Source organism: Hevea brasiliensis, chromosome 15, assembly GCF_030052815.1.
Source record: "Hevea brasiliensis isolate MT/VB/25A 57/8 chromosome 15, ASM3005281v1, whole genome shotgun sequence".
NCBI classification, from domain to species: Eukaryota; Viridiplantae; Streptophyta; class Magnoliopsida; order Malpighiales; family Euphorbiaceae; genus Hevea; species Hevea brasiliensis.
The window spans coordinates 76137220-76158532 of record NC_079507.1 but is presented as its reverse complement, the minus strand read 5'-3'; the positions used below and the strand labels follow the sequence as shown (position 1 = coordinate 76158532).

The following is a 21313-nucleotide window of genomic DNA, read 5'->3' as shown; positions in this document are numbered from 1 at the left end:
TGTTTGAGTGCACAGCATGATTAAAAGCGTGCACGCACACAGTGGACGAGTGATAGAGACAAGAGGCAACATCCAAATCTTCTTCTTCTCTTCCTAACTGAGGGATAATAAAGCACTTCAATTAAAAAAAAAAAAAAAGATAATAATAATAAGGGAAGCAAGTGATAGTTCAAATTGATTAATTGCAGCAAATAAAAATTACCATAAAATAGAAAAGTTGCAAAAGCTTGAAGATGGGTCGCTCCTTATACCCAACCACGTCCATGTGCTTGCGACCATTTTTAAAATGTTGACCTTGAAGCCTCTCTCACTAGAGCTGTTATGTGGATTAAGCATTTACATATTAAATTTCCAAAATCTTGTAGCTTTATCATTTAACGTATGCACACATATAAATGAATAAATTAAATAAAGAAATTAATCAAATATTAACCATAAATCCAATATAACCTGCCAGCTAAAATACACCAGCAACATAAAAATTACATTACCGATGACGGGGAAAAGCACATACACAAAATGTAGTCAGAATTCTTATTTAAAATACCAGAGCTGCAGATTTCACTTTATTAATTACACAGAAGAAAATGAAAAATATTAGAACACTAAACCTGGAGGAAGAGTAGAGGTAGCCTGACTATTTGTTTTTTTAACCTTGGGAACTTGAGAAAATATAATATAAATATTTACTTAGCAGCAGGAGAGAGCAGCAAATTAGTCCATGTGCTTGACTCTTTATCATGCAAGCCTCCACAAAAATCGTACTGAGGTCCATGCATTATTTCCTAATTACATGACAGACCACTACCCCATTTAGACATTGGATAACCATATCAATGAGATCATTGCACTCCAAGGCAACATTTATCAGCTACCCAGCACAGGCTAGTGTCAATGAACAAAGTATCAAGCATGCTTGAAAGAGATGGAATGAAACAGTTGTATTACCTAAAGATTAGCCAAAATAGGCGCCATGGTACAAACTTAAACCTCGTAACTAGGATTTGAAAATGGTCCTCATGACTTGCATCACCAATATCAGAGTCAAAATTGTGAAAGCTCTTCAGCAAACCTTCAGGGCTACACATGCTAGTGAACACTTTTCGCACCTCTCCGAGGCAAGGGAAGATCAAGGATAACTAAGAAATAGCATCTTTCTGACTCCCTGATGTATTGGACTTCACCTTGCACAAGCTTCAAAATCATCCTGCACATGCTGAGCCCTAGGCCTTCTTCAGTTGTCCAGTGACTGTTGTGGAACATGTCTTGAACTAATTCTGGAGCAAGACCTTCACCAGCGCAAACCATCCTTTATAAAAACATCCCAATAGTCAATTTAATACCAAAGACTAACAACACAAAGAAAACAAGTACATGCTATATTGCTGTTTGCAAGTGATCAAATATTTTTTTGTGTTGGTGTACGGTGTAGAAAAAGCTTGAAGCATCCAACTGAAAGTACATATAAGTAAAACACAAATTTTCAAGAAGACAGCAAATGGTAAGTATAGATAACTCAGCTACAGCATCGTTGAGCACCCATATAAGTTAATGAAAAAGCCCAAGTACACAATTGACACTACAGATCTTCACCAAATGATTTCCATAGTTTCTCTTATGACCGTATCTTAGGCTTGAAACTCAGACAGGTCTGGTCAAATCCAAATTCGGTCCACTCTTTGGTCCTATCACACACTTTGATCCACTCCTTTCTAGAATTCGGCACATCAGTACTTTATTGACTAAAAATAAACTGTAAAAGAGTATAATGTGAACCGAAGCGTGTATTGTGTCAAAACCTAGGGAGGATTTTTTTTTTTTTTGGTAATGGACTCTAGTTTTATTTCCATTGATTAACCCAAACCTACTTTAGTGTCAAAGTTCACAACTTGGAGATCGATTAGACTCCATTACTAATCATTAGGAGTGGTCAAGAATAAAAGGTTTTATAAAAGAGTGGCCAGTTTAAGAAAGTTTATGGCAAGTCACCACAGTTTCACAACATAAATTAATTGAATAAAGCTTGGACTTGTAATAAATGTATTTCAAGTAAAACTTACTTGGACTATGACAATAATGTGGAAAGGGATTTAAAATGAAAACAGAGAAAGGGAGAGGTAGAGAGAATAGCCATCCATCAAATTTTTTGGGCTCTATTACTTATCAATATAAAATATCATTAAAATAATATGCTAAAAGGATGACATACCTGAATTCTGTATGCACAACAGTAAGTCCGTTAGAGATTTGCTTCAGTGTTGGATAAACATGAATCTCTACCCAGCCTTCTGAAGATGGTGCACAAAGTACCATATTCAACAAGAAATCAGCCACCACCTGTTGAATTCTTACCTGATCGCCATATACAGCCAGAGATTTTATTTCCTCTGGAATATCACGAATCAATTGTAGATTTCTTTCCCTCAGCAATAACAATACTTGGCTAACTACAGCATCTTTGACACTCCCAAGTAAGAATTCAGCCTTCTCAAGCTCCAGTGAACTAGTTCAAAAGCAAATGGAAAATTTCCTCTGATTAGTAATATCTACACTGGAGGCTCAGACGCAAAAATAAATAAAAGGAATGCACTGAACCCGAAGTTCAGAGAACTTGCATCTATTCTCAAAACCAAATATGCCTGATGAATTAAACAGCATAGTATTACTACAGCTTTTGAGTACTATAGTCAGACATCAATCCAAGGGTTGTATTCATCTATAAAACATATATTTTTTTTTCACCTTATTTCGATTTGAGCTGCTATATTAATATTTTGCTTCCTGACTCACAATAGTTGAGAGCCAGATTTCAAGACTATAGAATTTATCATCAGGAAACACTTTAAAAGAAACCTAAGAGGTGCAAACACTATCACATTGACATTTGCTCAGTGCCAAAATGAGTATGTACATAATTCTAATGTAAAATTTTTCTTGATGAATATATATTTCTAGAACTGAAGTGGCAGCTGGACAGAAATATTGCTTGCATCATATTTCTTTTGGCAATCCACAAATTGCAATAACTTGTTGAGGGAAAAACTTACCCATCTTCAATACTTTCCAGATCAACATCTCGAATGATCTTCATCATCTGCTTCTCACAAGCAGCATTTGTTTCAAGAAACTGCTTTTGATCTTCGGTCAAGTCTGTAGCCTCCAACAGCAAGTTTGTAAACCGTATACCACTAAGAGGATTCTTTATTTCCTGGTAAATGTAAGCCAGCTCTTTCATCCTTGCAAAGCATTTCTTTTCCTGTTGCCTCTGGAAATTTAAAGCTTGCTGCAACTCAGGACTCACAATCTGCAAGAAGCAGAAGTCTCCAATAATCTGGCCACCCATATTTATCCTTTTGTTTGCTGTCAAAAGAGCTTGCACAAATTTTCCATTCCGGTCAAAGAAGGAAAATGGAAACTTGTCTGTGTACTGTCCTCCAATTGCATTGTGCAGGACAATCATGAATTTTGTCAATGCATCTGGACCCTCGAGCTGACAGCAACTGTCAAAAACCTCCCCAACCAACATCTTCTCAATAACTTCCCCTCGGTTCCACCCTGTGAGCTTTTCCATTGCAGTGTTCCACTCCAAGCAGCATGCGTTTTCATCTGAAGCAAATATTGGAGGGATCAAAGGATTTGGACTATGAACAATAGCCCTATAATCACTTTGGATATGGATGAATTTGTCCATTACCACTTTTTGACCAGTAATATCCTGACCGACAAAGCACACTCCAACTATATTGTTCATGTAATCTTTGCTAGAACAAGCATTCACCACCAGAAAAACAGCCTTCTTTTGATGTTCAGTGCCAAATGTCCTCATTTTTATCTCTACATTCTTATCTTCTTCACCTGCATTTTTTAAATTTCAGTGATAAAATAAGCTATCAAAGATCAATAAGCCATCAATTTCAAACTTTTTTTTTTTTTTTTGCTGTCTTATATCAAAGCTCATCCCACCAATGTTGTTAGATTGGTGGTACACAATTAGTGACAATGTTCATATTGGCACCATAGATAATGAATCCATCAAATTTCTTTTAGCAACTATAGCATGAGCCTTTCAATTTTTCAAGTTACATTACTTACAACAAATACAAGAATTACATGTTATATGAAGAACATGTGAACAGTGAATACATTTATATGGAGAACATCAGTGTGATTGATATAGAACTAAATGAACCTCAATGAATTAAGGAAAAGTAAAATAATTAGGACAAAGTTTAGTCGTACTAGAAGAAAAAAAAAAAGAAAAAGAAAGGTCAAAGCAAATGGTAGCTATTCTTTTGTTAGATACAAGGACTTAATATGCAGTTTTGAAGCTCTCTAGAAAATATAACAGCTTTGCCAGCTGCAGCTTTAGGTCCCAAGAGGTTACTGGAAATGGGAAACCAGAAATGAGAATCAAGCCTTTACTCCCATCCACGAGTGTTAGGTTATGGCCATGAGAAAATAAGAACGAAAAGGCCTCTATTATCTGGTTTCATTCCCATGGTGGCCAGGGATTAAAAACAGTTGAGGCCATGTCAGGTATTAAATTTTAGAAATGAGAATGACTTTCCATTCTCATTCCCACACCTTTATTCATATAACTTTGTAGGGCCTGAGAATAGTGGACACTCCGTCCTAAGAATACTTCAAAATTAAGAAACCAAAGTTTTACTTGTAAGCTAGATGTCTAGAGAGTATAGTAGCTTAGTGAGTTATTAGCCTTTAAGAGTACGGGAGACTCAGAGACTTCTACCTCAAGGAACTTAGGTGTTTGCTTGTACAAATTGATAATGTATAGCTGCTTAATCAGCAGCATCAAAGCACCAGAGACCCAATCCTCAAGTATTTGTTGTAAACTCTTCACAGCACATTAATATCATCTCCTTGGATAGCCTACATTAATGGGACTAATGGTTCACTTCAAAAGGAAGCGTGAGGAAGAGTACTTCAGAATTTCGTGGTCTTGTTTTTGGAAATGTCGGGAATTCTTTAATTTTCTTTCTCAGGTTTGATGCCTAAGATCCTGGAGAGTTATGCTTAGTCCAATTAGATTATCTCTTTTCACATTTTAATTTTTCTTCCAAATTGGCTGTATACCAATTCCCAATTACCATTTGACCAAAAACTCTGTGCTGTTAGTTACTTAGAAGTTGTCATAATCTGTTTCTCAAATCCGGACAAAATCCTTGATTCCCTTATTTATTGCAGCTGATTATGAAGAAATTGTCCTTATCACAACTTTTGGGGTTTTTTACTAAAGGGGTGAAATAAAAAAAAAAAAAAATAAATAAAAGGGGTGAATTTAAATTTAATTACTCAAAGGGAATAAATTATGTTCAAGTGAAAAAATATGAAGACAGAACGCTAAGGGTTCGAACCCTATTATAAATAGGATTTAAATTTTAAAAATTAAAAGGAAAGCTGGACGCTTATAATACAGTTCAGCTTTCATTTTAATTTTTAATTATTTTATTTTTATATTTTAAATAAAATATAAATATTATTTTAATAAATAATAAATAATATTATAATAAACAATATTATACATTATAATATTTTTATTATAAAATATTTTTAATTATTTTATTTTATATTTTAAATAAAATATAAATATTATTTTAATAAATAATATTATAATAATTAATATTATATATTATAATATTTTTATTATAAGAAATTATTTTTTAATTTAAAATTAAATAAAAAATTAAAATATAAAATGTTATAACATTTTATAACTTTCATTTTATATTTTAATTTTTTCATTCAATTAAAATTTAATTTAATTTTAAATTAAAAAATAATTTTTATAATAAAAATATTATAATATACTATAGTAATTATTATAATATTTTTATTAAAATAATATTTATATTTTATTTAAAATATAAAATAAAATAATTAAAAAATTAAAACTAAGCTGGACGCTACTCAGCTTTCATTTTATATTTTAATCCGTAATTGTTATATAAGATTAAATGTGAGTAGCAATTATGTTTTATTGATTATGATTCAAATTTTCGATAATAACCTAAGGAAATAATATGGTGAATTAAATGATTTATGCTTTATAAATCGTTGTTCAGCTTAACTACTTCTTGTTCTTAAAGCAGTTATTAATTTAATGAGGATTGTTTAATACCAATTCAGTTAATAATTAGAGTCAACAAGAGTGTTGGGCTCGAATTGTTGAGTATAGGGAAGTTAAGGGTTTTACCTCGCTATTTGATAAATCTATGTTAAATATTCAATAAGAGATAATTGTATTTCTTTTGTTTATGATCAAGTCATGTATTGGAATGTGAATTACCTTGGACTGAAATTTGTTTATATTGAGAGTTTTATATTTAAATTTAGTTCTTTAATTTCTGAACGTGATTTCTTTCTTCTGATTTAGTGTTACAACCCCCCCCCCCCCCACCTTTTCTTTTCCTCTTACACAAGTGTACAAAATTTAGTAACACAGTATCTAGGGTTCGACCTGGATTACCACTTACTGTAAAAAATATTTTATTACTGGTAATTTCAGTTAATTTAATTTTTGATGGATTCGACAACCATCAAGAAATTTTGGTGCCGTTGCTGGGGACTGAAGTTTATTGGATTTCGTATTTTTAGTGTTAGGACATTCTGTTATTAACTCTGTTTGTGAAGTGTTGTTGTTTTCAAGTTTTCGGCAAAAATTACGGTTACTATTCATCAATAGATTTTTGGTTGAATTAAAAGGGCGCTCCATACTTTTTTTGAAGGAAATGATGTTCTGATCAAGATTCATTAGCCCCACCCTCTTGAGGCCAAATTCCATCGTTTGCTAGGGTTTTGAGGCATTTTTCTATTTTTACTTTGATTTCTTTTTGTTTATGACAAGAACTTTTCAATCTGGTGAGTTGATCTTTGATCCAAAAGTAGAAAAAATAGCTAAACAGTTGAGAAAATTGGCTAAGTAAGCTAGGCAGATTCCGAGTACATATGAAGGAGTCCAATCTCCAAGGGAATTAAATTCAGATTCGCATTCAGATTCTGAAAATGAAACCATGGCTACTAGAACTTTGAAAGAGTTGGCCGCTCCTGATCTAAACCAACAACCTTTGTGTATTCAATACCCCGCTTTAAATGTTGCTTTTGAGTTAAAATCTGGACTAATCCATTTGTTGCCTAAGTTTCATGGTCTTGCAGGCGAGGATCCACATAAGCATTTAAAGGAATTTCATATTGTGTGTTCCAGCATGAAACCTCAAGGAGTTTCAGAGAGCCAGATCAAGCTTCGGGCTTTTCCTTTCTCACTGGAAGGCACAGCTAAGGATTGGTTGTATTACCTTCCTTCTGGATCTATCAACTCATGGAATGAGATGAAACGGATATTTTTGGAGAAGTATTTTCTTGCTTCCCGTGCTGCTAACATAAGAAAGAAATTTGTGGCATCCGGCAGTACAATGGAGAGAGTTTGTATGAGTATTGGGAGCGATTTAAGAAGCTGTGTGCAAGATATCCCCATCATCAAATAAGTGAGCAGCTTCTGATTTAGTATTTCTATGAGGAACTTCTACCAATGGACCGCAGTATGATAGATGCTACTAGTGGAGGAGCTTTGGTTGACAAGACACCAGAAGAGGCAAGGAGGCTGATTGCTAACATGGCAGCAAACTCTCAGCTATTTTGAATGAGAATGGATCACACACCTATGAAGGTTAATGAGGTAAGTACATCTAACCTTGAGAAACAGATTTCTGATTTAACTTCTTTGGTAAGGCAATTGGCTGTAGGGAATATGCAAACTGTTAAGGTATGTGAAATTTGTTCGAGTTTGGGTCATGCTACTAACATGTGTCTTGTATTACAAGAGGATGAATCAATGCAACATGTTAATGCAGTAGGAAATTATGGACAGCCACAACGCATATATGATCCCTTTTCTAATACTTATAATCCAAGATAGCGAGATCATCCCAATCTGAGTTATGGGAATCAACCGATGCAAAACTGATACCAGCAGCAGAGACCACAAGTGAATCAACCACCCCCACTTCCCTCAAATCAAGGTATGTCACTTGATGAAATTGTTAAGGCTTTGGCTAATAATACACAACAGTTTCAACAGGAGACCAGAAATAGCATTCAAAACACAGAGAGGCAAATTGGTCAATTGGCTTCATCTGTGAGTAAGTGCGTGTGCTATAGTGTTGCGGAGTGGGAAAGAAGTTGATAACTAGACTCCACATGAGTCAATGAAAAAGAAGAAGCAAGGAGCAAAAGAGTCTGAAGTTCCTGAAGTTGAGGTAAATACTGAACCTAAACTGAATAAGGTCAATAATTCTGCTCTTGCTCCATTCCCCTGCAGGTTGGCTAAGATTAAGAAAGAAGAACAAGACAAAGAAATTTTGGAGACTTTCAGGAAGGTAGAGGTTAATATACCTTTACTTGATGCAATCAAACAAGTTCCTAGGTATGCTAAATTCTTTAAGGAATTATACATTACAAGGCGCAAGTTGAGGAACAATGAGAAGATCAGTGTAGGGGAAAATGTGTCGGCATTAATTCAGCAAAAATTACCCCCTAAGTGTAAGGATCCAGGTTTGTTTTCTATTCTTTGCAAAATAGGTGATTCTAAATTTGAACGTGCAATGGAAGATTTAGAAGCATCTATTAATGTTATGTCAAATTTAGTTTTCCAAACTTTGAATTTGGTTCCTTTGAAAGTAACCAGTGTCATTATTCAGTTAGCTAATCATTCTAATGCTTACTCATTGGAAGTAGTTGAGGATGTGTTGGTGCAGGTTAGAGAATTAATTTTTCTTGCAGATTTTTACATTCTGGATATGGAGGATAATGCTCCCACATTAAAGTCAGCTTTGATTTTGTTTGGAAGACCTTTCCTAAAAACTGTCAAGACAAAAATTGATGTAAATGAAGGTACCTTAACTATGAAGTTTGATGGAGAGACTGTCAAATTTAATATCTTTGATGCCATGAAGTATCCTGTTGATGACCATTCTATTTTTTCTATTGATGTTGTTGATACATTTATGCAGGATGCTTTTGAATTAAGTATGGAGGATGAGTTAGAAGTGGTGATTAGTCAAGGAATTCAAGAAGTCAATACCAATCAGCCATTAAGTGTACAGGTTCAAGATGCAGTAATGGCATTGCAGTCATTACCTCTTGTTCCAAAAAGGTATGGAGTATCAAAGATTGACTTACTTATATCTCACACAAAATTATTACCTTCTGTGGTGCAGGCACCAGTTCTTGAACTCAAGCCTTTACCTGAGCATTTGAAGTATGTTTATTTAGGAGACAATGAGACACTTCTAGTTATCATCTCAAGCAATTTGACAAATATTCAAAAAGAAAGATTGACTAGGGTTCTGAGGGTACACAAGGAAGCAATTGGATGGACAATAGTTGACATCAAAGGTGTTACACCTTACCCCTCTGTAAGGTATAACATGATCCCGTAGAATACCTAATGAACTACCGAACTTCACCTACCGATAACTCATTAAGTACCCTACAAGGGATTTTAAAACAATTTTCTTATTTTTTATAAGTGGTGAGTATTTTCCAATAGGTATTTAAAACATATGATTAAAAGTAAATCTAGTTAATATTTTTGGTCCATTTTGTTTTTACGCAAATTTTATAAAAATTTTGACAGAGTTCCCTCTGTATTTTGAGAAACCAGTTCTTCAAATACCTGAAATAAAAGCACTTCCAATAATTTTCTAACCACTGCTTCAAATTCATACTCAATCTCAACCAATTTCTCAAATTCACAAGTTCAATAATTCTCAAAATACTGTCAATCAATATCATTCATATTTCCTTAGAAACAAAACAATTTAGATACATCATTACAAGAAATTTACATTAAGAAAATCCAAACTAAAATTTATTATAACTTTATACAAGCTGCTCAAGACCGATTTTATATGTCCATACAATTACGTGCAATACATACATCAAAATGAATATTTACAGTCAGGGTATAAAATTATACCCAATAACTTCTAGCAGGTAGCTTCCTTGTCCTCAATGACTCAATCACGCTCCTCTAGTCTCTATATCTCATGACATAAAGATAACAAGCTATCGCTGAGTAGTGAACTCAGTGGTACACAAACTAACAATTTAAAACTTAATACAATTTATGCTTGACAATTCATAACAAATAGAATTTTAAAATTTCTAAATTCTTCAAAATCCATGACCTTCAGAAATCAACATTTTCATTCATGCAAATTATTCATTCGAATAACATTTTGATCAAATAGTAACTATTTATTTACATTTCTTTTAAATTTCGAGACAATGCAAAAATTTTTGAATCATTGACATATTATTTATTTCAATCACAATTTATCAAATCATGCATAATTTAAAGGGCGTTGCCAACAATACACACAGTCGAACCCATGACCCAAAATTCGAATAGATGCCGTGTTGTACACCACGACATTTCACATACTCCCAATAACCGAGGCTAAAAGGGAGAAACAAAGACTAGCAAGTATATATGAGTACTCATTCACATCATTCCCCTACTGGTAAGCCAGAGAGGAAGAAACTCGCCCCATCAAGTGGAGGAGTTATCTCACTAGACAAGCTAATGAGAATTCACAACATATTTTGTCATGTCAACTGTGGTTTCAAATCATATTCAAAACAATTTTTATTTACAAAGTGTTTACAAATCATCAGCATATTTAATCATCATAAATTCATGTTCAAGGTTGGCAACACATCAAACTTAATATTTACAATCATCAAAGCAATGCAATAAATCCTTAAATGCATAAGAAAATTTATATTCAAATTATACAATTTCATTCAATAAGTTAAAATTCTCAACACAACAAAAATCATGAATCATATAATAATTTATTTCAAATCAATTTGGAATTGAAAAACAACAAAAGAGTTAGTTGTGCACAAACCTCAAACGAGTCGTCCCTTAGCCTCGACTCGGTTCCTCGGGTTCCTTCCCGATATTCTTTTTAACTGAAACACACAATTTTACAATGTTTCAGTACTAGAACTTAACATAAATCCAAAATAAATTTAGCTTCACAATTACCTAGCTCTAACGTGCTAAATTCGACGTTCTTTAAATTTTGTGTTTCGGGTTACTATTCACTGTACTATTTAAGTCAAATTGTTGACTTTCTAAGGCTTAATAGGTATGGGAACTCCAACTTCACCCACATACCACATTTTGGTCACCAAACTTGTTGGTTTTGGTCATTTTCCCAAAGCTTAGGTCATTTAGGCAAAATTGCCAATTTTCAATTTTGGTGCTCCGAAGTTGCACTATTCCATTGGTCAATCTACTGTTAGAATTTGGCAAAACTTCCTTCATAGGAAATGTTCCTTATTGTCTTAAGAGTATTCTCATTTTTTGATCACCCCAATCGGAGTTTTGTAACTCAAGTTATAGCCAAAATACATTTACTGTTCACGTGCACTGTTCATACTGGTATTTTGATTCTGGCAGATTTTTGGTCCAAGTTTGTTCAGTAATTTGATCAAGTTAAGTTCATAATTTGGTCTAACTTTCTCCATATGAAATGTTCTACTATGTCTTAGGTTTCCATCGGTTTAAGAATCACCTAAATCCGAGTTTCCTAGAGAGAGTTATAGCCCTTCAAACATTACTGCTCAATGGCAATTCTGCAGAATCACAGGTACAGTAACTCAACTTTGTTCAATGATTTGAATGGATTAATGTCATAATTTGGGTTGGTGTTCTTCACGAAAGTTTTAGATCTATATCATATCTAATTGCTGGTAAAATTTCAGGTCATTTTGACCTTCCTAACTCGAGTTATGACCAAATGAACAGTTACTATTCATGTGGTCAGTTTGGTGCAGTCGCAGCCTGCTCTCATTTCACTTTGGTCAATTGGTTCACCCAGTTTTGGTCAGTTTTTGGGCATGATTCCTTAATGAAAATTGTTCCCTTTTATGTCTATTTCATCCCCAATTGGTGGCATATCAATTGGGCTTGTAAAATTCCCGTTTTGGTCCTTCAAAATAGGTTTGGTCATCTCACAAAGAAGATGACCATTTGACCTACGAATTTGGTTTTCATTCCAACAATTCCCACACATCTCTTTTGGTCATTATTGACCATTTTTCATCTCATAATAGACCAAAGTCATCATTTAAGCATTTCTCCAAAATTTGATTCACAAACCCTAGCCTCCTAACCCTAATCTCACTTAATTGTTTCATTTAACCAATTCAATGCCTATATACATGCTTCTTTAACTCTATCAAGCTCATATACACCTTAAAGTCCATCAAATTCATGCACACACATCAAACCCTAGCTAGCCTAAATTCAGCTTTGATCCCTCACAATTATTTTTGTTTCATTTTAAGTTACTTTCTAAGTTAATTAAACTAAGAACATAGAAATTTAGTAAAAGAATTCAAATTTATATACTAACCTTTGTTTGATTTTTCAATCACTAATTTTCTTCTCTTTTTTCTTCTTTTTTGCTTCTTCAATCTCCTTTTCTAGTAGCCTAACCAAAGCTTAATCATAATTTAGTAGAATTTTTGGGGAATTTATGGGGTTGATTCAAGCTTTGAAAGCTTGAATTTCATGGTTATGGAGAAAACTAAGGAGAAAAGAGAGAGAGAGGAGAGATACACGTTTTTGAAGAAGAAGAATGATTTTTTTTTCTTTTCTTTTATGTTTTTATCCCTTTTTGAAGACCAAAATTCCCAAATTAATAAAATAATTTAATTAATCTTTTATGACATCATTCATGATGTCATCACCTTTGACTTTTCTAACTTCTTTCTTTTCTTTTTTTTTCTATTTATTTTTTTCTATTAGTTCTTTAATTTAATTCTCGATTCCGAAATTTTTTTTTCTCTGATTTTATTTGACAGTTAGGTCAGGAGTCAGCTCTCAGGGTCAATTGACCAAATTGCCCTTCGCCGGTTTAACCCGGTTTGCAAATAATCCAATATTTCTTTCGGCTCCCTGACCTAATTATTTGACTGGCTTAATAGTTCTTTTTCGTGATTTTCTCTTTTTCACTGTGTTTATAAGGGTCCTAAGGACCGCAACGTCACTTTTTACGGTTCGAAATTTGAGTTTAAAACGACTTCGCAGTCGTTCCCGAGGAGGTCACTCATCGCTGTGACTCTCGGCTCGTTTAACTTCTTATGTTCTGTTTTTCTTTTTTATAGTTAACTAATTAAACATTACTAATTATTTGTGTTTATGGCTTCTCAAGTTGTCTTAAGTATGGTTCTAATCCCCTTAATTGTCCGGACCGACACCGGTCACCGGAACAATGAAATATACCAGGCTATACCAATAGGGGTGTTACAAAAGGTATATGTCCATCAGTGTGCATGCATAGGATTTTACTGGAAGATAATGCTAAACCAAGTAGAGAAGCTCAAAGGAGGTTGAACCCACAAATGATGGAGGTTGTTAAGAAGGAGATTTTAAAGCTACTGGATGCAGGAGTTATTTACCCAATTTCAGACAGTAAATGGATAAGTCCAGTCCAAGTAATGCCAAAAAGATCAGGAGTCACTGTGGTAGCAAATCAAGATAATGAGCTTGTTCCAACAAGGATTCAGAGTGGATGGCGAATGTGCATAGACTACCACAAGCTGAATTCAACAATAAGAAAGGACCACTTCCCACTACCATTCATTGATCAGATGGTTGAACGGTTAGCAGGTAAGTCTTATTTCTGCTTTCTTGATGGCTTTTCTAGATATAATCAAATTGTAATTGCACCAGAGGATCAAGAGAAGACTACCTTCACTTGCCCTTTTGGAACTTTTGGTTTTAGAAGGATACCCTTCGAGCTTTGTAATGCACCTGCCACGTCTCAGAGATGCATGATGAGCATATTTTCAGATTATATTAATAATTGCATTGAGGTGTTCATGGATGATTTTACTGTGTATGTTGATTCATTTGATGCATGTTTACATCATTTGACTTCTGTTCTTGAGAGATGCATTGAGAAAAATCTCATTTTGAATTATGAGAAGTGTCATTTTATGGTTTTGGGTCATGTTGTCTTTAATAGGGGTATTGAGGTGGAAAAGTCTAAAATTGATTTAATTGTGAATTTACCCTACCCCACAACTATGAGGGAAGTACGCTCTTTTCTTGGTCATGCAGGTTTCTATCGTAGGTTCATTAAGGACTTTTCTAAGATAGCATTGCCTTTGTCTAGACTCTTGCAAAAAGATGTTTATTTTGAGTTTAGTGAAGAGTGCAAGGAGGCTTTTGATAAGTTGAAGTCTGCATTGATATCACCCCCTATTATCCAGGCTCCTAATTGGACTATACAATTTGAAATTATGTGTGATGCGAGTAATTATGCATTGGGAGTAGTTTTAGGGCAGTGTGTTGGGAGGCTCTTTCATGTGATTTATTATGCATCCAGAACACTCAATTCAGCTCAGTGCAATTATTCTACGACCAAAAAAGAGTTTTTAGCTATAGTTTTTGATTTAGATAAATTTCGGTCATATTTGCTTGGTTCTAAAATAATTGTCTTTTCCGATCATGCAGCATTGAAGTATCTCTTGGCAAAGAAGAAAGCAAAACCAAGGTTGATTAGATAGATCCTTCTGCTGCAAGAATTTGATCTTCAAATCAAAGATAAGAAAGGAGCTGAGAACTTGGTAGCAGATCATTTGAGCAGGTTAGTGACACAAGAAGAGCCAGTTCCTTTGCATGAGCTTTTTCCTGATGAGCAGTTATTTAAATTGCAAGGTATGATCTTTTGGTATGCTGATTTGGTGAATTATTTGGTTACTAAGATTGTGCCTTTTGATTTGAGTAGAGCTAAGAAAGAGAAATTGAAAAGTGAGGCTAAGTACTATGTGTGAGATGACCCGTATTTGTGGAAATTTTGTTCAGATTAAATTATTAGGAGATGTGTTCCTGATAATGAGATTCAATCTGTTCTTGCTTTTTGTCATGCCTATGCATGTGGAGGTCATTTTGAACCCAAGAGAATAGGTAGAAAAATATTAGACTGTAGTTTTTACTGGCCCACTATATTTTGTGATTCATATTTGATTTGCAAAAATTGTGAACAATGTCAAAGAACATGAAGTTTAACCTGTAGGAATGAGATGATTCAGAATCCAATACTTGTTTGTCAGATTTTTTATGTGTGGGGTATTGATTTTTTTGGTCCATTTCCTTCTCCTTTTGGCTTTGTTTATATATTACTTGTATTGATTATGTTTCGAAATGGGTGGAAGCCAAAGCCACCAGGACTAATGATTCTAAAGCTGTTGTAGGTTTTATCAAGTCAAACATTTTTAGCAGGTTTGGAGTTCTTAGAGCTTTGATTAGTGACCGGGGCATGCATTTTTGTAATAGAACTGTTGACGCATTGTTGAGGAGATGTGGTGTTTTCCATAGAGTATCTATAGCTTATCATCCTCAAACAAGTGGGTAAACAGAGGTGTCTAACCAAGAGATCAAGTCTATTTTGGAAAAACTAGTGAAGCCAAATAGAAAAGATTGGAGCCTTAGACTTGATGATACTTTGTGGGCTTACAGGACTGCTTATAAGACACCCATATGTATGTTCTCCTACAGATTGGTATTTGGTAAGTTGTGTCACCTTCCTGTTGAGTTAGAACATAAGGCTTATTGGGTTGTTAGACATTGTAATTTGGATTTGGATACTGCTGGTGTGGAAAGAAAATTACAATTGTAGGAATTAGAGGAAATTCGACTTGACACTTATGAGAATTCTAAGATCTATAAAGAAAAGACCAAGGCATTCCATGACAAACTAATTCTAAGGAAGCAGTTTGTGGTTCGGCAAAAAGTTTTATTGTATAATTCCATATTGAAGTTGATGCCTGGTAAGTTGCGTTCTCGTTGGATTGGACCCTTTGTTGTTACTAATGTGTTTCCTTATGGTGCAGTTGAAATTCAAAGTTTAGGAACTAACAAAGTGTTCAAGGTCATCGGTCATAGACTCAAGCTATTTTATGAGGGGTTTCAGGAGCATTTAGTGGAGGAGCTCAAATTGAGTAACCCAATTTATGTGGATTAAAGAGCGTTACCATGTCGAGCTAACGACGATAAACAAAAGCGCTTCTTGGGAGACAACCCATGGGTGGCTTGTTAGCCACAATCAGATTTGTTTTCTTTCACTTATCTTATTTTATTTTATTTTCTAGCATTTTTTCTTTTCTTTTCTTTTGCATTTGTGCTTTACATTGGGGACAATGTAAGTTTTAAGTGTGGAGGACGAGAAATTTATTCCTGTAATTTTTTTTAATAAAAAAAAATATTCTCATAAGCTTGATTCATGATTCTATATTAACTCTCGGAGAGAAGTGCTTTGTCCTTGAAATGACTTTTCTATTTTAGGTTGAATTTTTGAGATTTTAGGCAAAGTAATAGTAACTTTAATGATGGATTTTTCCTCTTTTCCATACCATAGAGCAATTTTTTTTCCTACATAAATTATTTAGGCTTGATTTAATGGTAAAATGATTAGTTATGTATGCTTTAAACTAGTGTCATACATATTTCAGAACTTTGTTTAATCTATCAGGGCACTTTATAATATGTAGATGCATAAATTTAGGGAAATAAAAGGTTGAACTTGAAAATTGCTCTGCTATTTTAGTTAAGCAAAATAACCAGGGGTCTTCATGAACCCCATGTCGATTCTTAGGCCAAAAGCTAGTTAGGATATGAGTAAGGTACTTTTCTGAATGTGACGGTTAAAATAAAAAAAAAAAGTAACTGTGACGAGAGAGAAGTACCAATTTCAAATAAAAAAAAGGTTATTTCTATCTCCCCTAAGATTTACAAAGAGCTATAATTATTGTGCCTTGAAAAATTAGCCTTGTGTTTTGGTTTGTATTGATTTAAAATTTTATGAAACTTTAATTTTGTGAGCTTAATTGATTTCAAGCCTTTTGTTTTATGTTGGAGAATTATATATATATTGGTATGGTGTTGATAGAATTTATTGTGATGTTTATTACCTTACTTGCCTCTTCTTTCAAACTTTCAATCTTTTGTTAGAGAATATTGTGATAGGGTAAAGCTAAGTGAACTTCTAAGTGGAGTTGATTGAGAGTTTAAGTCATGCTTAAGAACAAGCATGGAATAAGTGTGGGGGAATTTGATAAGTGCATAATTTATTAATTTTACTCTCATCACATTTAGTGCTTCTAGTGTATTTTTATGCCTAATTCAGATAATTAAAGTATAATTATCAATTAGGCATATTTTTAGATAGTTGTTGGAATAATTGTGTTAAATGAAGAAATTTTCAGCATTTGCATTAATTTGACCTTTTTTGTGTTTTTCATGCTTACGTGTAATATTTTTCCGATCTCTTATACTCTGATTAATAATCACTTTCAAGTTTAATGTTCAAATAAGTTCAATCAATTAAGTACTCAGACAATTTGGATGCTTTCCGATCTCATCAAGGAATTGAACAAAAAAAGGATTTCTATTCATTTCAAAATAAAAAATATATACAAGTCATTCAGTAGGTGGATCTCCCCCAGCCTGCTCCCCAGGTACATTATCAACTCTATGTGTAACACCCCTGATTTTTTTATATATTATTATTGGGTTTCATGTAGGTATCCTCTATTCGCGGAAATTCGACAGTTGTCCGGATCTGTGAATTTCCGGCCAGACAGACCAGCTACCGGAAAAGTCTCCGAATTGGATCGAGGTTTTGGCTACCCTACCATTGTCATGCATCCCGAGCGCGTTCCCGAAGTCGGAATCGGCAAAGGTAAACCCGAACCTTGCTTTTTCGTAATTTTCTAGTGCTTAAATCCATAAAATATTCGTGGTAGCTTAGAAAATTACGATTCTTTTTGCAATAGCTTAGTAATATTTCTAAGGACCGCGGGGCAGAGTTTTATAATTTTTAGAGCTTATTTGAGTAGTTTTTGCAAAAATGATCAATTATAAGGACTAAATTGAAATTTTACATATTGTGATGGATGATTGATTTGATGGGCCCAGGAGGGGCTGTGTGATGTGATTGAGTTGTGGACATGTGGATTGTGAATATAGAAGTGTGTTTTGAGCCCTTTTGCAGGTTGGGTAGGTCCTAGGTATAGGGGAGACTCTGCCGGATTTTCGGCACGACTTAGGACGTATTGGTCTTTTTTCTTTGTTTGTATTGAGTTAAATTTATTAAATGATTGTAATAAAATTGTCAGGTGAGCCGGGACAGCCTTCTTCCTCCGCCCAGCCACCACAGTGATTGTCGTCAAGTCTGTGAGTAAAATATTAATTTTAATTATAATTTCACTATTATTATATGTTTAAGCATGCCCATGCATCACTTATATGCATATATTTATGTAGTTAAACCTTAGGCACGATTTATGTTGCATTCATAACTGTGAAAGTGCCATGTATGTTGTTGTGGTAATTTGGAGCAGTGTACGTGCGTTGGCGTGCGTGTGATGTGGTGTGGACTATGGATAGGACGGGTAGACACGGCTTGAGTTCTTCGCTGGGACCCGGTCCTTCGGGGTAGACACGGCTTGAGTTCTTCGCTGGGACCCCGATTTGGTATTTAAGTGGAAGTCCGAGCTGAGTTCTTCGCTGGCACCAGGTTGGATTTAAGAGAGCTGTATAGGGGATCAGCTCCCATATGTTATGATTGATACTACAGGGTGTGTGAGTGCTCCAAATTACCTTTTTGATGCTACGATGTGAATTTATTGCTGATGTTGCATTTCATTCCACAGGTTGCATTAGTTTTAGATAGTTATAGAGATTATGGTTAAAATTGATATTTTACTCTCTGAGTCGAACGCTCACTCCTGTTCAAAAATTTTTACAGGCCACAGGAGGATATTTTATTCTGGGTTAACCTGCTTTTCTACTTCGCAGCTTGTTTATCAATATTTGTGTAATTTTATTTACTCCTAGAATTTCCGCATGTGTTAGCAGTAATTATTTGAATTTGGTCTGTAATATTATTATCATGTTGGACCTGTAAACTTAATATTCTATGTCTGTTTGATGGATTGGATGAGGGAGCTGAGCTCCCATTTCTTTTATGATGCTATGAGTATGTGGAGGGTGAGCTGAGCTCCCCAATTGAGTATTATTATGTTTACAGGTCGGGTGAGTCGAAAACTCCCCGTTGGGAAGTCCATTTTATGGCCGGACTCTGTCCGTTTGTTTTCTTGAATTTGGACCCAAATGGGCCTTAGAGTTGGGTTAATGAACAGTTAGGCTTACTACGGGCCTCGGGGGCTTTAGGCTGGCCCAGGTCCTAGTGCCGGTCCGGCCCATAGGTTGGGTCGTGACAAAGTTGGTATCAGAGCATAGGCTCTAGATTCATGGGAAAGAATGTACTTGGGAGTGTAAAAAGAGTCTTGTTAGGATGTTACATGCGGAGCATAGGATTCTGTTTTGTCTTTTCTGTAATTCTTTGTTTCTAGATTCTGCGTTATACCTCGGGAAATATAAAAGTACCTCAGTTAGTGTCTTGATTTTCGTGGAGTACATAGAAATGTGAAATAGAGTTAGCAGACATGTTGAGGTCTATCATGAGGATACGTACTCCAAGAAATGCTATGTTTCTGTCTGTATGGGTTTAAATGGTGTGCCCATTTCGTGCAAGGCACGAGTACATAAAGGTGAGTCTTGAAAGTACAGTTGCCCTAGATAAAGATGAGGATACCACTGCTGGCAGTCATCAGTGGGTGACCCAGTCAGAATAAGTTTATGATAATAGAAGATTCAAGAGAGATAAGAAATTAGGAGACCTAGTTGGTCAGGACGTATCGTAGTAACTATACAATGTTCTCGATGTCTGCTCTGTAAGCTGCAGACTGATGCAGACATGAGATTATTGTGTAGAGCTGCGACTTCCTCAGAGTGCTTATGATGAGGATGTTGCAGGCAGTCTCTGTTTTGGTACAGTAATACCATAACAGAGTTCTATATCTGCAGAGGAGTTGGGAACTCCTAGTTAGGGGTCTAGAGTTAGAATATTGAGAGGTCACAGTGGGGTGATAACTAGAGTCAGTGACCCAGTTACCCTAGCATGAGCTAGAGTTACAGTAAGAGTTGTAAAGTAAAGGTGACACCTATAGAGTGAGATTATCTAGTATTCAGTATGGAATTTTGGATGGTTTTTGCAGTATGACAAACATTTGGTTAGAACTTAGTGAGAATAGTATACCTTGTGTGTATCAATATGAAATAAAGTACAACTCAACTACCTAGGGAAAGTCGGAACTATGAATTGATGATTCACAGAGCTATAATATGATAGGAGAGTCATTAATTTGACATGGTTTTGGGCAAGGTGGTAAATGTAGTATCTTTGTTGCAGCAAGTTAGGGTATATTCCTATCTTTTCAGAAGGGATCGAAAGTTATTACTAATAATGGTGACCAACTAAAATAGTGCCCCAGATGGGACTGTAGAGTGTGGTAGAGAGAAGTTGGCTCAGGTATCCTACGGAGGATGCAAGTTCTATTATAGGAATCATATATAATCAGATCACGATGGATGTAAATCCTTTGAATTGGATGACGGGTTTGGGTGCCCGGAACCTTAAGTTTTGGCTAATTGAGTAAACATGGATAATAATAATAATAATAACAAATAAATAAAATTACTACAGAATCAGTTCTCGAGGTGGTAAGGGTATTATGTAAGCTAAAGGATAAGAATAGAAATCATACGATAAAGGTATGACTGCAATTTCCTGAGTTCCTTTCTGACTTCATATTGTTCAAACAGTAATATAATCTAATTATAATAGTGTTAAGAGTAATAAATTAGCGAAGATAAATCACAGAAGGCCAGTAGATAGAGAAAGTGTAGAATGAAAATTGGGATAATTGATTACAGATGCAATATAATCTAAGTGCCAGTGGGAGTACTAGCTAGAGTGGTCAAAGGACCAAATCTGAGTAGCACAGACATATGATAACGCGATAGAGACTCTGAAAGATATAGTTAGCAAGTACAGCTGTTATGTTAGGAAGAAGAATGGAACCAGGGATAGAATAGTCAAGTTCTATTTTGGGTAAGACAAAGGAAATAAATGAAAGGACAACCTAAAGAGCGCATAATAAAAGGAACAAAGTTAAGATATAGGATAGGCTAAGTGTTATTCTTGGCAAGGAGAATGACAAGGATGGAAAACCCAAAATGGGACCACATTAGTGAGAAAAGTGATGGAGGTATGGAATACAATAATAATGAGTAAATGTTAGAAGGTGTGCGATGGTATTGCGGACTACCTAAATAGGTAGAGAAAGAGAAGTTAGTAAGCAGTAAGTT

The 21313-nt window shown here is 34.8% G+C and overlaps 1 protein-coding gene and 1 non-coding gene across 2 annotated transcripts; both read right to left on the bottom strand.

The window, feature by feature from the left end:
- Positions 1–558: 558 nt before the first annotated feature.
- LOC110644901 (phytochrome B-like) lies at positions 559–4492 on the bottom strand. The gene is made up of 3 exons (XM_058137262.1): positions 3048–4492; positions 2210–2503; positions 559–1309 (listed from the first exon to the last, which is right to left on the bottom strand). Exons 1-3 carry the CDS (start codon positions 3824–3826, stop codon positions 1090–1092), a joined length of 1293 nt encoding a protein of 430 aa, XP_057993245.1. The 5' UTR covers positions 3827–4492; the 3' UTR covers positions 559–1089.
- A 2902-nt stretch (positions 4493–7394) lies between these two features.
- LOC131174321 (small nucleolar RNA R71) lies at positions 7395–7500 on the bottom strand. The gene has a single exon (XR_009144569.1). It is a non-coding gene; the product is annotated as a small nucleolar RNA R71 (small nucleolar RNA).
- Between the last annotated feature and the right edge of the window lie 13813 nt (positions 7501–21313).

Bases quoted from the DNA above. Each gene is read 5' to 3' on its own strand.
- LOC110644901 (XM_058137262.1), bottom strand. From the start codon at position 3,826: ATGAGGACATTTGGCACTGAACATCAAAAGAAGGCTGTTTTTCTGGTG. The intron at 2,504-3,047 runs GTAAGTTTTTCC...CTTTTGAACTAG, and splicing joins CTGGAAAGTATTGAAGATGG to TTCACTGGAGCTTGAGAAGG. The intron at 1,310-2,209 runs GTATGTCATCCT...GTTTTTATAAAG, and splicing joins GTTGTGCATACAGAATTCAG to GATGGTTTGCGCTGGTGAAG.